Source organism: Euprymna scolopes, chromosome 10 (genome assembly GCF_053919585.1).
Source record: "Euprymna scolopes isolate OS-2025 chromosome 10, ASM5391958v1, whole genome shotgun sequence".
Classification (NCBI taxonomy): Eukaryota; Metazoa; Mollusca; class Cephalopoda; order Sepiida; family Sepiolidae; genus Euprymna; species Euprymna scolopes.
The window spans coordinates 81,901,626-81,919,616 of NC_136491.1; the positions used below are offsets into that span (position 1 = coordinate 81,901,626).

General features: G+C 35.2%; 1 protein-coding gene across 1 annotated transcript in view; it reads left to right on the top strand.

Moving 5' to 3' along the window:
• Nucleotides 1-17,991, top strand: part of LOC145286119 (uncharacterized) — a 235,108-nt gene that overhangs the window by 162,495 nt on the left and 54,622 nt on the right. The window contains exon 5 of the mRNA XM_080134819.1: nt 14,141-14,239. Within this exon, the coding sequence (XP_079990945.1) occupies nt 14,141-14,239 (99 nt within the window). The remainder of the gene's footprint in view (nt 1-14,140; nt 14,240-17,991) is intronic.

Sequence of the window (17,991 nt, forward strand, 5' to 3'; positions counted from 1 at the left end):
AATTTTATCAAATCTGGGAGAAAACAGTTTTCAATAAAAACAGCAAATGAATTCGATAGAAAAAAATTGATGCTATTTTAAAAAATTTTTCTGTGTGTTTCTTGGCTAAAAAGTTTTGTTTGCTTTCTTTTGCATGGTAATAACGCCGGAATTGTGGGACTATTTTCCATTTCACAAACGTAGCCTTTGTTTACGCTACATGCGAGCATAAAAGAAGGTTGTTAAATATGCACTCGCGTATCAAACTGCCTTGTCAAAAAACCTTTAAGCCAATAAACACGAAAATAAATGCCCCCCTTCCTCAGGTGGTCAGAAAGTGGGTGCCCATTTTAAGCTAAATTTACATGGAAAAGTGATCACCCACTTTTCGGAAAAGAAATTTCTTCATATGAAAACTATTTTTGGTACTCCTTGGGCATTGAGTTCCATGACGACTTATTTAATAGTCGTTCCTTTTTTAACAGGTGCTTATGCAGTTTAACTGTTTTAACATAAGTAACATGCCAACATTAACCGAACAGAAGAACTGTTTAATATTTTACAAAAATTCTGTTTACATTTGGTGGGAGGCGGTGGTTTACATTTGGTGAGCCGCGGCCGCCAAAACAACCCCTGCCCCTCTAACCAATTTAAACAGGTAATTTTAAAGGATTTTCCAAGGGTAGAAGGAAAGCGCCCCCCCCCCCCACAAAAAAAATCGTGTCCACAAAGTGGGAGATCATTTTACGTTAAATTATTATGGAACAGTGATCCTCAACTTTTTTAAACTAACATTTCTTCATATCTTGGAAAACTCGTTTGCCTTAATTATAAACATATTTTCGTTTTCAGCAACCCCGAAAACCTATAAGAGTGGTAATTTTAAAGGAATTTTCGAGGGTGGAGTAATTCTTCATATTTACCTTCTTGTTTTTTTTTTTTTTTGCCAATAACATAAGAAATTAAGAATTAGACAAATTTATTTTAGGTAGGCTTCGCCAGGAAAGCTTTTAAAAATAAAAAATTAAGATAAGCAAGTGGTGCTAGTGCACTTACCAATTCGCACTATTTTTTTAAATCGTATTTCCAAGTTTAATTAAAGATTAATGTTTTTTTTTATTCAATTGTAACGTTAAAGTACAGAAATAAATATATATATATATATAATTAAAAAATAGGGATTTTTTTTTTCCCCATCTATTAAATAGATAGTTAAATGTTGTAATTAGAAAGTCGTCAACGTATGGTGCACGTGAAAGGCTCAATATGCAAGCCTCCTAGACCTTTTTCTCTCAACTTCCCTGAGCTCCGTCGTATCAGTTAAGATAAAAATGAAATGTAATAAGTCCCCAGACGTACCCCTCCACCATACTGTATACCAATACTCTATGGCTGACTGGGATAGCTTCCGTACATTCATATCGGATTTATCTCTGCATTCCATGTTTAAAAAGGATGTGTCCTCTATAGTATCAGATCTGACCGAATGGTTAATTGTTGGCATAGACCGATTCATACCATCTAAAAAATTCCAAAAAAAAACTTACAGCCAGCCATGGTTCTCCCCAGAATGTGCTGCTGCCATCGCACACAGAAATCACTTTTTCCATAACTACCAACATAATAGATACACTGAAACTAAAGCTGCTTTCAGGAACGCCAGCAACCACTGTAAAAGAGTAATAAAAAATGCAAGAGAGCTATACGCCCAGTCTGTTAAATCCAAAGTAGCTGATCAGCGGCTTGGTTCCCACCAGTTTTGGCAAATAACAAATAGGATTCTGAACAGAAGTGTGCGTTCTATCCCAACCATTATCAATGGACCAGAGGTCATCTCGTCAGCATCAGACAAGGCAGACTATTTGCAAAGGACTTTGCAGCTAATTCTACTCTATGCGACGAAGGCCATCAACTCCCCATATTTCCTCCTATAACACAGAACACGCTAGGTAACATACAAATATCTGTGCATGAGGTAGCCAAGCTAATCAAGAACCTTGATTCCAATAAAGCAACTGGCCCTGACGGCATCCCAATTATAGTGTTAAAAAAGCTTCAACCAGAACTAGCTCCCATACTTACGAAACTGTTTAAGCATTGCCTTAAGGAGAAGTGCTTTCCGACTCCCTGGAAAACCTCATCAGTATGCACTGTATTTAAGAATTCAGGTGATAAGTCATCTCGCTCTCAGTACAGACCAATAAGTCTCCTGTGTGTATGAGTAAGTTGCTGGAATCCATATTAAATAGAGAAATAGTCAACCACCTCAGCAGAAATAACCTTCTTAGTGACACACAATATGGTTTCCGTTCTGCAAGATTTACTGCAGATGTGCTAACAGTTATATCTCACAGGATTAGTGAATCTTTTGACAAAGGCTTCCTTTCTAGGGCAATTGCTCTTGACATATCAAAGGCCTTCAACAAGGTATGGCATAAGGGCCTACTTCACAAGATTTCCAACTACAGTATAACTGGAAATGTTTTCTCAATCATTAAATCATTTCTCTCCGATAGGCTCATAAGAGTAGTGGTCGATGTACAAAAATCAAAGGCCTGCAGTATTAATGCTGGAGTCCCTCAAGGGTCAATCCTGGGCCCAACTCTCTTCCTGATCTACATCAATGATCTCCCTAAAAACATACTTAAATCATACATTGACATCTATGCTGATGACACGACCATCTACGGCAACACATCAAAGGCTGTAAATGACAAAGTTCTCTCTGATTCTCTCTCCTCTGATTTCGAGCGCGTGGTTCAGTGGGGGAAGACGTGGCTGGTTACCTTTAATGCATCTAAAACCAAGCTCCTATCTTTACATAATCAATGCTCTGATCCCCATCTGGCATCAATTGAAATGGATGGCTCTCGTCTAGGAGAAGCCCCATGTTTTGACAAGCTTCTGGGTTTGTCCTTCACTTCTTATCTGAAATGGAACATGTACATCAAGTCTGTTGCCAAGGTCGCTGGAAAGATGGTGGGATCCTTCTACCGCTCCAGAAGATATCTCACTACTGATGCAATTCTCTATCTATATAAAAGCCAAGTACGTCCAAGGATGGAATACTGCTGCCATATCTGGGCAGGTGTTGCTAAAAACAGCCTATCCTGCCTTGACTGAGTACAAAATAGACTTCGTGGCTTAGTGGGGGATGCCCTTTTCTCTACCCTGCAACCTCTCTCCCACAGAAGAGACGTTGCAAGCCTATCCTTGTTTTTCGTTATTTCCATGGTAGGTGCTCGTCTGAACTCCAATCTCTGGTACCCCCCTCGCCAATTCTTCATGAAAAACACCCGTCTAGCTGAATCCACTGTGAAAAATTTCTCCCACTCTTTATCTGTGCCTAAATCAAAACGTAGATTCCATGAACACAGCTTCTTTCTTAGAACTGCATGCCTGTGGAACTCTGTTCCGTCTGCCTGCTTCCAACCTGACTACAACTTGAATGTCTTCAAGTCCAATGTTAAAAAATTCCTAATTAACCGCCCTCTTAAGTAAACACTTCATTAAATCTCAACACTAACATACTGTACTTGCAATAACCCTTATCCTTGAGTGGCTTCCGGGCCTTGATAAGTGGTGACCACAGTGTAAAAAAAAAACAAACAAAAAAAACAACATTCCATGAAATACTTGTAAAATAGGCACAAGGATGCAACATTACGGAGATGGGACAGTGGACGGAGATTGGTTGATAGTGCAGGATCTATTAGAGACTTTTTTTTTTTTTTTTTTGACTTTATCTAAAGGATGAGATTAGTAGTAGATATACCAGCCCAGATGCATGGGCGAATGATGGCTTTGTAGAGATATAGCAAACTTCAGTCTAAGCCTAACTTGTCCAAGTTTCAGTCCTAAATGTTCAACAGTCTATTTTTTATCACTGTTCAGTAATATGAATTAGATTCTTTGCTTATTCGTATTATTTGGATTCGTTCTCATTTTGAGTGTGATTTTCACAACGTTTCGGTCAATATAACCTCCAACTTCTTCAGGTGTATCTTGTCGAACTTGGGAATGTTTCTGTCGAACTCTGCAATTTCGAGCGGAACCATTTATTTACTTCATGGGGGTGGGGGTGAAGTAAGACTGGATAGAGGTCCTAAGTAATTTTCAGTTGCTCACACTGAGGATTGAACCTTCAACCTTCAGGAGAAGATCACTTTTGACAATTGATTTTTCCAAGTACTCTAACGACTGTGCTAGGGGTCCTTGTGGACAGAAACATTCCCGAGTTCAACAAGATACACCTGAAGAAGACCGGAGGTTATATCGACCGAAACGTTGTGAAAATGACACTCAAGATGAGAACAGTAGTCCGATGACTCCAAATAATACAAATAACCAATCCTCATCTCAAAAATTCAGAAGCGTCATTTTTTGCTTAGTTTGTGTATGTGTGCTTTCAAAGGAAGGGAGGGGGACTTTGCTTTTAATTTACAATTTAGCAATAGAATAAAATGGCTGATTTTTGTAGGCATGAATCAAAATGTATTATGGTAGAATTATATTTGCAATCGGAAGCAAGAAATATTCATTGACTTGTTTGCTTGGGCTTGAAGTGGGAGAGGGGGTTGTTTTAATTTTACAATGTGGAACCGGAAGTGAATCGATCTGAAAAATCTCTTTTCGTTAAAAATGCTGCTTGTCTATTAATGATATAACAAAATATAACTGTATATGACTAAATAGAGCTGTATATTTATTTGTGCACTGTTATCCTTATTTTCCTAGTTGTTGTTTCATGACGTTTCGGTCAGCTATTCCTCTGGCCTTCATTAGGTGGTTAATCGTGATGGGATAGGAATGCTTAGTTTAGTAATTACTGCCTTCCATAGACAACAACTATGGGATGCCCTTTTGCAAAGCAATATGCAAATGAGTTAATCTTAGGATGTTGATCACATGCACATGATCAGTGTATTAGATATTCGTCTTCTATGAGGAACGTTCCGGAAGTAATGTCTCCTATTTTTTATTCTGCCCAAATGAATCAGATGGGATTACAAATTGTATTGTTATGATAACTGAACTCATGCATTCATGACTTGAAAATGTCATCGCTTTGTTGCACATATTGACAGTGTGAAAATCTAAAGAAAGCAAACTCTGTCATGAACGTGCGTCAGAAGCAGAGATGCATCATTGAATTCTTCCATGCAGAAAAAGATTGAACTGGTCAACCTTCACCAGTGCTTTTTGAACGTTTACGAAGCCGATGCAGTTGATGTCAGCACAGTTAGCAGATGGGTTCGCTGATTTCAGAGTGGTGACAGATATGTGAGTGATAAAGTGCGCTCTGGAATTTTATGACCCAGGCCTTAAAAGAGGCTTGCAAAAGTGTATTAAGAATAGTGGTGACTATGTAGAAAATAAATTCTGAAGCATAAAAGGTTGTTGGTTTTAATGGTACTATTTCGTAGCTCTCCAGTTTTTGTTTGTTTTATTTTAGTTGAAAAATAGGAGGCCTTACTTTTGAAATGATCCTCGTATTTGGAATTTGAACTTGCTGCTAGTTGGGTGGTTTAGGAGCATTTATGTTTGAGAGTGGGGAAAGGATAAATACAGTAAAGTGGCACTTTGGCTATGATCGCAGCATAGTATCTGTTATGTTGTGATGGGCAGTGCCAAGGATCAGAACGATTATCATAATTAATTGTAAAATTATTTAGGTTAAAAAGATATTCAGAAAGATATTTTAAAAGAAAAGAATTTTAGTTTAAATATTCATGTTAAATATTTAACTGGGGAATTTTGGCTCAAGGAAAAAATACTATAGAGGAAAAGTATAAACAAAGCTAGTTTGGAATTTGGTTAAGTAAACAACGATGTAGCTTGTGTAACAAACAAGATTGCGCACTTTGGCTGACACAAGAGACATAAGCCAGGAGAAATCGCAATTAGGAGTTAGTCTGTAACAGGAAGTCAAAGAGACGAGTGATGGTTATTAGCGGACAGGCCTTTTCTCTGTGATCTGATGGAAGCATCCATGGACCAACTAAAGATGTAAGGGAGAAGATTAAGAGCTGCAGACTCCGAGACATGAAACATTTGGAAATAAAGATCTGGAAGTGATAACTGATAAATGATAAGATGCCTTCATTTCAGGTGCCTGCCGCCAGAGGAGAGGAAGACAATAAATTATGTGACCTGTTGGTGTCAAGCAGACAAGTGTGTTATTTGTTATTGTTAAAGCCTGTCCATTTACTGTTCCATTCGTTATTGTCATGAATATGCAAAAACACCCATATACACATAGAAAGACTATTAAATATACATGTAACAGATCGACACATGCAGACACCCCATATACAAAGAAAAGTTACTGTCTTTATATTTCTAACCACTAGACGATACATGAGCATCGATTACAAAAACACATATACCTTATATAAACTAGGCATACAGTTATAAGCACTACAAATAAAGTTATATGAACTCAACAATATAACATAAGTTCATCAAAGTACATTCCATAGAAGTATATGTAAAACGCACACAATGATACAACACTGCAGCAATGTGATATGAGCCTGAGGATGCGTGGTGTATGAAAGGACAACTTCTGATTTTGAGTTGATTGAAGTATACATTGTGAAATGGCGTTTTCTATGTAAACGATTATTTAAAGTCATCTTGGTGATAACCCTTTGGGCTATATAATACGCGATCTTGGCAGCAATTTCTTCATATAAGTTGTTAAAACGTTTGATGCTTCTGTATCATTATGTACATACGAAACATTTCTGTCTTTAATTTCAAAGAGTGACATGAAAGGGGGAGATAATTCAAATTTAAAGGAAGGGGAAGGTATTGCTAAGATAATTTCAAAATCAATTAAAACGTCAGTGGATACTTTAATATTGAATATATTTATTAAAATAAATTAACTAAATAATTAATAAGCTAGTTTTAATTTTTTTTAAATCGGTAATTGAAATGAAATAAAGTTTAACCGAATGAAACATGTGAAAGAAAGTCTTACACTGGGTACAATTAAAAAGTTTGAATTATCTTCCCTTTATTAATATTTATGTCCCTCCCCCTTCCTCCTCCTTATTGACGAGTCATTACCTTGCCCTTTTAGGCTGACAGGATATCAGGTTACTGCTGCTTTAGGGCTCATAAAAAGTAGCTTATAAAAACCTTTGCATGAGTGTTCCCTGCCTCCCCCACCCCTTTTTTTATCTAGCAGTAGGACCCGGCTGAAGCTTGATGACACAAACCAAAGAAGACAGTTACAGAAAACCAGTTCCCTTCCAACTATTTCCAACCTGAACTGAGGACTATTTTGTGACAAGCCCAAGACAGCAGTTCCAAGTTAGCCATCAATTATCATCAAATTCCTGCTTATAAGTTCTTGCGAAACGTGATTTTTTTACAAATCTTCTTTTCTTTACAATTAAATTTTTCTTGTATCATCCATTTTTTTTTCACCCAGTAAAATTGCTTTAAATATTGTACACACTTGTCATGTTTTTTTTCTTGCAAACCAACTATTACCATATTTCTGTTTCAGAGCTTATACTCAATTTGTTACCGCGTTCTCATATGTGAGAATTTAACTTTTTTCCACAGTAAAATTGATCCCAATACCCTGTCATGTCACTTTTTTAAATTAAAGATGAAAATATTTCATATATAAAAACGATACAAAAGCACCAAACCTTTTGCTACCCTCTTTACAATTCAATTTGGTATATCGGAATGGCTTTTGAATTGCAGATAAGTTTTTTCACCTTGCTTGGTGATACCATTTGAGCACAGATGAAGATTGATTTTGGACAGAAGAATAGTCTTCTGATGGTCATAAGGAAAGATGAGCGCAAGTTCCTGTGTTAATTAGCGTAGAACAGTTGAGGTAGACGGTTCGGTTCATACAGGAAGGCCAAAGAAAACATTGGCGGAAGTGATAAAAATGGACTTGAGGGATCACGGTATGGCCAGAGTTATATTGTTTTAGAAGTCAATATTTAAAGTAGTGATGAGACGATTCCAATATTTTTCCTGATTCCGATACAATAACAGATTCTGTAGTAAATTTCCAATTCTGATAAAATTACCGATTCTGTAGTAAATTCCTGATTGCGATACAATTACCGATTCTGTAGTAAATTTCCAATTCCGATAGAATTACTGATTCGGTAGTAAATTCCTGATTCTGATACAATTACCGATTCTGTAGTAAATTCCTGATTCCGGTACAATTACTGATTCTGTAGTAGATTTCCAATTACGATACAATTACCAATTCCGTAGTAAATTCCTGATTCCGATACAATTACCGATTCTGTAGTAAATTTCCAATTCCGATACAATTATTGATTCTGTAGTAAATTGCTGATTCCGATACAATTACCGATTCTGTAGTAAATTCCTGATTCCGATACAATTACCGATTCTGTAGTAAATTCCTGATTTCGATACAATAACAGATTCTGTAGTAAATTTCCAATTCCCATACAATTACCGATTCTGTAGTAAATTTCCAATTCTGATACAATTACCGATTCCAATTTTGATACTTTATAAATCTCTAAATATTTAACTATAAAATTGTTACTTTTGCACAATTACTGTATAATTACATAAATGTGCAGATGTTTTCTCATAAAATTACTAGTAAACTTTCAATATATAAATCTTTATTATTTTATTATAACTACTAGCAGTGGAATGTTTTATTCAAAAAAAAAAAGAAGATAATTGAAAGAATCGTTTTTAGCATTGGAAAATAGGCCCAAATTTTTCTGATTCTGATACTGATTCCGATTAATTGTCCAACCACTACTTTAAAACCATCCAAAGCATGCTAGCATGTAAAATGGACATTAATTTGAATATGATAATTAATCATTAAGCAATTCTGTTTTCAGACTTATGTTTTACATGACAGTTTTTCAAGTTGATTTGAATCGTAGTCTGCAAGAACTACTTACAACTCATGTTATTTCCAAATTTTTATTCTCCTATGTTAATAGCTTTATCATTGCAAGATGAGTCTAGTACATTTAACCCATATCTTTCTCAAGTAATGAAACCATAGTTACTATTGGACACTTTTTTCTTCTACCCCCCCCCCCAGAGGTGGCAAATTTTAAATTGTCAACTCTATTTTCTTTAATTGCAAATTTAGTAACTATCGACTATTTTGAGTTCAGCTTGGTTTGGCAATTCATCATGAATAGACTGATATTCGACCAACGTTTGCAAATTGCTAATAATACAATCAATTAAAGAAACATTTGATGAACGAATAATTTCATGAAATGAATCTGTCAACTGGCCACCTTGTTCATGTAATTTAACTTCATTACATTATTTTCTTTGAGGATATATTAAGTTCCATGTTTACGTTGATAAACCAGACACACTAGCCTACTTAGAAGACAACATTCCATGTGTTCTTGCTGAAATGCAGTCTAATTTAATGCATGTGTTTGTGAAAATTAGACCTCTAGATTATGCCATATATGCATGAGCCATATGCTCACAATTGTATTTAAATTACAAATGCAGCAATTAATATTTGGAATAAACCACATATTTGTATTAAAAAAATATTTTTCAGTGATCTATTTCAATTTAGATTTCGCTGCCTCCAAAAAATAAAAAACCCTATATTTATTACCTGCTCATAAGGGAAAAGTTAGAAATAAAGTTAGTCTTTTTAGGAGGTACCTAACTTTCCAAAATTGAACAGAAGGGATACACTTTGAATTACTTGCAAAAATATAGAAGTACATTTGAACCAAATTATTAACGATGTTACCCCATCTTGGATATTTTTTAAACATATATAATATAAATCTCACTTGTCTGTTTAAATGTATGTATGTATGTTTGTATGTCTGCCTAAAACTTTCTACAGAGGTAACAAATTCTCACAAGATTAGTATCCTTTTGAAGCTCGACCCTTCGGACGACAAATATCAAAAAAATTGCTAAAAACATTAATTCCTTCACCCTTAACTAGGCATTTTTTTACAAGGAGTGGTCGCTTTTTTCGCCGATATTTTCAAAAGTCATCCCCCGAATGACTAGCCTTAATTTAAAGATTCGTCACTTCTGGTTTTGCGATGGGCGCAACAGCAAAGTCGTCACGTTTTTTTTTTTGTTTTTTTTCACGTTCTTTTCCTCCTTTGCGGTATGGGTCGAGCCTGCCTGCTTACTACCACTTTCTGTGTTTTTTTTTGTTTTTTTTTCAACACACACTTGCAAACACCCGGGCAACACTGGGCACCCATGCTAGTTTACCAATAAGTCTCATATTTATTGATTTGATATGTGAAATATATTTTGAAGAATAAATAGATTTTGTGAATTTTTTGTTTCTGTCTCTTATTCATACTTTCTTTCACCTGCAGGGTTTTTCTGCATTGCTGTCAGCCTTCATAAATACCTAATATACTTATTTACCCGCAATGTTTCAAGCAAACTACTTTTCTCTTTTATATTGGAACTAATTAGATACAAGGCCATCAATAGAGTGAGAAGTGGACGGCCAGTGACCATATTCTTGCTATCCTATTTTTGACTAGAATCATTGCAGTCACCACAATACCACATTTACTCTAGAAGCCATCCTATTTAAAATATTCACAATTATTGAAACAATTTTTTTTTCTTTTATGGCAATCGCTTGGGACAAGGCATGACACCAATTGATGTAAGGAGCTAATAAGAACGAAAACTGATTATTGCAAAAACAGAAAATGCCTATTGACCTTACTCTTGAAAAGACGAAGTCTGTAGATAGAAAGAAAACAATGAGCAGGAAGAGAGTTCCACAACTTGCAGACGTTGGAAATAAATTAACTGAATAGGAAGCTGTATCACAATGAGGTATTAAAACAGTGAATTGATGGAGACCTCTAGACTGGAACAAAGGAAGCAGGGAATATATTAGACAATTTTGAGGAACATATGCCATTATAGTATTTGTAGAAAAGACTAACAACATCGCATATGTGTGTGTGAGAGAGAGAGAGAGAGAGAGAGAGAGAGATTGTAATGAAGAAAGTCTGAGGCTAATCAAATTAAAGATACGTTTTTGCAAATGGGACAGACATTCACCAACTTAAATATGACAATAAAACTTCATACATGGTCTGATGGTAGATTTGTAGAGATAGATAATAGCCTCAGGTGTGAGAAAGTATTTAGAATGAGAGAGAAGCGATTTTATGAGAATCAGAGAGAGAGTAATGGATTTAATATATGGACTCCAATAAAGATTTGATGAGAAAGAAAGACCATGAAGTTTTGGAGTCGATTTCTCATCAAGAGCAGACCCATCCATAAAAATCTCAGGACGAAAAAGGACATACCTGTGGTTGAAGGACAAATCTTAGTCTTAACAAGATTAAACAAAATAAACCATTTCTTACCTTAATCCATAATAGAACCCACATCAACTTCTAAATCAACTACATATTTCAACTGATCCGAGAAAGATGGGCGAGAAGCAAAACCAGAAAGGTGAAAGAGAGCTTGGACAAAAAAAACAATCGAAGACGAATCTTCACAAAATCTATTTATTTTTTAAAAGATCTTTCATATATCAAATGGTAATTTTCTGAATAATATTCTCTGCAAAGTCATTTATATAGAGAAAAAAACAGTGCTGGACCTATTAGGTTGGTGCAAAAATGATGTTTTTATCAGATATATATATGTGTCAAAAAATGATATTATTTTTGCACCAACCTAATAGAATAGTGTCCTGAGAAAGACCGGCATTAATAGAAAAAGAAAATGAAGATAATTCAAGAGCTACTCAAAAGCTTCAATCAGAAAGAAAAGATCTAACAATGTCAAGTTCTTTACCACCAATACCATAACCTCGAATAACCAGGATGCCATACTCTGTCTAATGTCTTTGAAATGTCAAGCGCTGTGACCCTAGCCTCACCTGAATTATTCATAAACCGACAGATCCACTCTGTTAAAACAGTTAAAAGATCAGCAGTTGAACGAAAAACCATGAAAGCCATACTGAACATCCCTAAAGAAGCCCAGACTTTCCAGAAAATGAACAAGCCTGCTGTTGACCAACCTCTCAAAAACTTTCCTCATAACAGAGAAAAGACTAACTGAACGATATTTAGTTGGATAAGATCGATCACCGGCATCTTTAGGGATAGGGACAATGGAGGAATCCTTCCAACAAGAAGGGAAACAAGACCTAGGCGAACAGAGATTGAATAATTTTGAGAGGATAGAATTTGTATGTACAAATTCATTGGAATAAAATGGGGGGGGGGAAAGAATGTTTATAAAAAAAATGGTTGGTAAAACCTTCCAACAAAGAATAGTCTTCCCACTGTTTATCAGCTAATTAACAGTTCCATTCGCTGGTTCCTCCTTGTAGCACATTCACAGCAAGAACTAGTTTTTTCCATCACAGCGGAGGGTTTTTCTTTCTCACTCTGGTTGAATTTTCTTTGCTGTCTAACTTATTGCTACGAATGAGACTATTGACATTTGATCTGAAGACAAGTATGCTTTAATCGAACAAACTCCTGTGATATACCACATCAAAAATAATCAAACAAACTCCTGTGATATACCACATCAAAAATAATCAAACATGGTTCATACTATTGATTACTATTAGTACTTTCATAGTGTTCATCATTATTTGGCTAGCATTCATTTCCGTCTGATTAAACATTATCTTTTAGTGGCTCTTAGCTTTGATACATAGTGTAAATTGTTTTTTTTTTAAATAAGCAGGTTGGTCTCTAAATAGGAGTGGGACTTGTGGAAGGAAATGAAATAGGGATGAGAGTTAAAGAGTGAATAGTGTCCTTCCAAAATGAAATCGATTTCGAGAGGCCAAAATCAAAATAAAAGTAGGGAGTGAGCGAACGGGATGAGCTATATTACCAGGAAATAAGAACAAGGACAGGACTCATTCATTTGACTAGCTAGGAGGCTAATTTATCTCAGCTAGGGTTCAGCAGCGTTAGGGACCGTGTGCACTATGGTCAGGCTGGGAACACATAAATACTTTGATCTTAACTCGAAGGTCAAGAACTATGCTGCTGAACAGATTTACTTTCACTGTTAACCATTTCCCTTTTTCTTTTTTTTTTTAAATTACATTTTCACCCCAAACAAGTCACACTATGTAGGGGCTACTATCGGGGGACATAAGTTTCAGGGATACTATGTAGGGAGTTTAGCAGCAAGATGTCTGTTCACATTACATTTGAGCAGTACAGTTGGGAAAACAGGAACCTGGAAGGGAGTTCCAGAGTTTAGCAGTTCTGGGGAAGAAACTATTAGAGTAGAAGGCTTTCTTACATCTAGGGATCTCTACTGTGTAGGGGTGGGATTTTGCTGATTGTCGGGTTTGTTGGGGGTATTTACATCGAGGGGTTACAAGGGCTTGTAGTTCATCAGAGCATCCACCATTAAAATACGTGTAGAACAGGCAGAGGGATGCAACATCTCATCGATGGGATAGAGGTTGAAGCTTAGATGACAGTTCGGGACCTTTCAGGTTGGCGGCTCTCTTTTGAACCCTGTCCAAGAGCGAGAGACTAGCAGCAGATGCACCAGCCTAAATGTGGAAAACAATACTCCATACATGGGCGAATAGTGGCCTTATAGAGGTACAGGATACTTTCAGGCGTAAGTAAGTTTCTAGCACAGTAGAGAGATCCCACCTTCCTTGCAGCTACCTTGGCAATGCTCTAAATGCATCTGTTCCAACTCATGTTCCCTGTGAACGTTAAGCCGTTCATAAAATCTTGCTAGTCTCATTCTTTTCTATGAATACCATGTTATTTGTTTTTCAGAATTTTCTGATCTCTTTCCTGCTTCCTTTGTTCCATTTCATTTGATTCATTGATCTCATGGTTTCCATCTATTCACTGTTTTTGATACCTCCACAATTTCAAAATCTACTGGTGGAATTCCTCCTTTCATACTGACTGTTTTCCTCCTAGCTATAGCTTTGATCTTTTCAAGACTAATGCTAATAGACATCTGTATTTTTGATAATCATATTTCATTCTTGTTAGCTCCGTATATCAAGTGGCTTTATGCATTGTCTGGAGTGATTTGCATTTAAAAAAAATACATTATTGTAGAAGTCGTTATTAAAATTTTATTTGCCAAATTAATGGATGATTATTTTTTTTTTCAGCATGGCAACACTGCTCTTCACGAAGCTGCATGGAATGGTTTCAGCAAAACACTTGAAGTTTTAATAAAGTTTAATTCGGATGTTTCCATTGTAAATAAGGTAAGCTTTTCAATCAACTTTACAAATCTACAAAAACTGTTTTGTCTATGTAATTAATACGATAGCGTGTGTGTTATTTTCTGTGTCGTTTAATTGTTATGTACTTCCATTTCTTGTCATCAATAATATTATCAAGAATTCTTCATAAGTTTTGGTTTCAGTTTCGATTATGGCTGAAGGAACTCAAGTTATAGTTTTTTCATAAGTTTTTATTTCAGTTTCAATTCAAGCTGATGCACTCAAGTCGTACGGATATATTTTTTTTATTTTTGAAATCACAACTTTATTATATATAAAAATCGATAGAACATTAACTCTATAATAATATATACAAAATCAGCAAGAATTAAAATATCATATTTAAGCGTACTTTACGACCAGGCTTTACCGGGCGTTCATGCTAGCTTAGATAAATACTTTTGCAGTTTTAACAAAAGAGCTACAATAATATCAGAACATATCCATTTGCACTGAACATCTACAGAATATCAACATCAATATATTACATATGAATGAGTCCGCTGTGGAATTTCCACAGGTCCCGCTAGTGAAATATTAAGATACTTATCCAATTTACAACACAATTTCTGACAACTTGATAGTAGCAACTTCTGGCAAGGTACATAAGCAGCTGGAAGTTTCAATAAAAGCATGAAATTCACTAAACCAATGAAAACTTTTTAAAACAGAAAATGACTTTCAACTTGCTGTGTTAATGTGAAATCCATGTTCTCCATGTAAGAAATAATTTTCTAAATAGAAAGCCGTTCTTAACACGAGGAAGGAGGGATTGCCATTTTTTTTATTAATCATTTGGCAGTCTTTGCTTTAGCATCTTTCGGCTGCTTATATAACCTGCCAGAAATTGCCGAGGCAAAGTTGCCAGAGATTGGATCATCAACAGAAAAATCTACAAAAAAAAAAAAAAAATTTAATATCTATATATTAATACAGTAGCATGTGTCACGCTTGCATCTTTTTCCTTCCAATTGATTGTTGTTTAATTGTTATGACATTCCATTTCTTGTAATAAATAATTTTACCAAGAATACTTCATAAGTTTGGGTTTCGGTTTCAATTATAGCTGAAGGAAGTCATGTTATATCTATATATCTATAAAAGAGAAAGTGTCTGTCTGTGTACATTTCGCTACACAATAACTCTGTCAATTTTTAGTCTACAGACTCGAACTTTAATATACAGGGTGTGGAGATTTGGGAAAATCTGTGTAATACGTTTTCGGCCAGAAATTTGGCTGTTAAGGTGTCAAAGTTCAACGATTTGACCTTTGAGAACTCTACCAAACTCCTCCGCCAATTTTCAGTCTAAACAATTGAAATTTTAGATATAGGTTCATTGGACATGGATCTAACGTAATAACTTGATTTGAGCCCAAAACAATAAATGTTAAGGAGTCATAATAGGGGTCAAAGTTAAAAAAATTTGACCTCTGCGGTCTCTACCAAATTACTCAGACAATTTCTGGTCTAAACATTTTAAATTTTACATAAAGGGTATTCAGAGGTAGGGCAAGCTTTTTAATCAGTTTGGTTCAAAAATTTGAGCTACAAATATATAAATGTATGTATGTTTGCATGTCTGCCTACAACCTTCGACAGAGGCGACGGATTTTTACAAGATCAGTATTGTTTTGAAGCTCGACTCTTCCGACGACAAATACCGAAAAATTGACTAAAAACATTAATTTCTTCACCCTCAACTGGGCACTTTTCTACAGGTAGGGGTTGCTTTTTTCGCCGATATTTTCGAAAGTCATTCCCTCTTTTCGATTGTCTAGCCTTAATTTAAAACTACATCACTTCCGGTTTGGTGATGGTCGTAACAGCAAAGACGTCACGTTTTTTCCCATTCTTTTCCTTCTTTGCGGTACGGGTTCGAGCCTGCCTTCCTACTACCACTTTTTTTTTTTTTTGCTCAACACACATCTCCAAACACTCGGGCAATGCCGGGCACCCATGCTAGTATATATATATATATATATATATATATATATATCCCAATCCCTCTGGCCTTGATGGAGAGGAGACTAAAAGTTGCTATTATGGTTTCAAATGATCTGAAATAACAGCAAAAAGTGACTATTCCAAATATTTCGCTCATGTTATATATCCTCTATTTTGGAAATAGGTACAATTATGAATATCTCCAGTATCAAATCTTTATACTCTGTGAAATTTACTTTATGTATGAAAACCAAAGAAGGAAGATATAACATATGAGACATATTTGGAATCAAGTCTCCTCTTTTTGTTATTTCAGATCATTTGAAACCATAGCAGCAAGTTGTAGTCTCCCCTCCATCAAAGCCAGTGGTTTGAGCGAAATAACACATATTTTGTAATTCATACGTAAAACAAGGAAAACAAATGATTGAAACATTTTATGGCTGTAAAAAAAGTGCCAAAAATAGGCTCTGAATGATGAATGATCCCCTTAATGTACGACTTCACGGGCAAATGTAACATAGCCCACTACACAACTCGGGTCATTAGTTTTCTGTGTGAAAACCAAAGAGGGAAGAGATAATGATATATATGAGAAATATTTGGAATCAAGTCTCCCCTTGCTGTTATTTCAGATCATTTGAAACCATAGTAGCAAGTTTTAATCTCTCCTCCATCAAAACCAGAGGTTTTGGGGAAATATATATATATATATATATATATATATATATATATATATATATATATATATATGGATATATCTATATTCATAGCCAAAATTGAATATTGAAATGCTGATATCTTTGGTTTCATGGGACGAAACTACATGAAAATTAGCAGGTTTTGAAGATTATATTATTCTTTGGTTAAAATTTTATGACAAACCAATTCTGACAAACCAATTATTCTACGGTTAAAATTTTATGACAAACCAATAAAATATGCCCAAATTTGCTTACATTTGTATATATAGTTGTTCTGACAGGCAACTTCAGTTTTTCTGCTTCGGTTGTCTCTCCTGTGGTCTTGCCAGGCCACTAATATATATGTATGTGCATGTATATTTTATTTCTTCAGAAGTTTTGGGTTTGATTTCGATTCAAACTAATGCACTCAAGTTATATGGATATATTTTGTTTATTTTTGAAATCACAACTTTATAATATATAAGAATCGATAGAAAATTGACTCTATAATAATCTACATAAATTAAAATAAACATTTAAGCGTATTTTACAACTGGGCTATGCCGGGCGTCCCTGCTAGCTTAGATAAATACTTTTGCAATTTTAACAAAAGAGCTACAATAATATAATCAGGGCGTTTCCATTTATGCTGAAAATCCACAGAATGCCAACATCAATATATTACATATGAAAGAGTCTGCTGTGGAATAAAAAACATTATATAATATTTTTTATGACGTTTAAAGTTTGTGTTGTGCATTTTCATTGAAATTCATATATCCTGTTAGCCGCTTTTTTCTGCATGCGTTCTTTAATGTGATCCTGACTGATTGAAGAAATATCGTCTGCAAACAAGTTCGTTCATGCAAAACAAAGTCAAGATAACAGTTGAAGACAAGAACACTTTTATTCATCTGGATTGTCTGTTAATTCTGACCAGTGAAGCTTTGAAGCTTTGGGATCAGAACGAGGTTGTTAATAATCTTTTCCAAACATTTCTATTATGACAATATCATTTCTATTATAACATTTCTATCATGACACAATATTAAACGAGAGGCACATGGAAATATCAACGGGTCGATATCTTGTCGGCTATAAC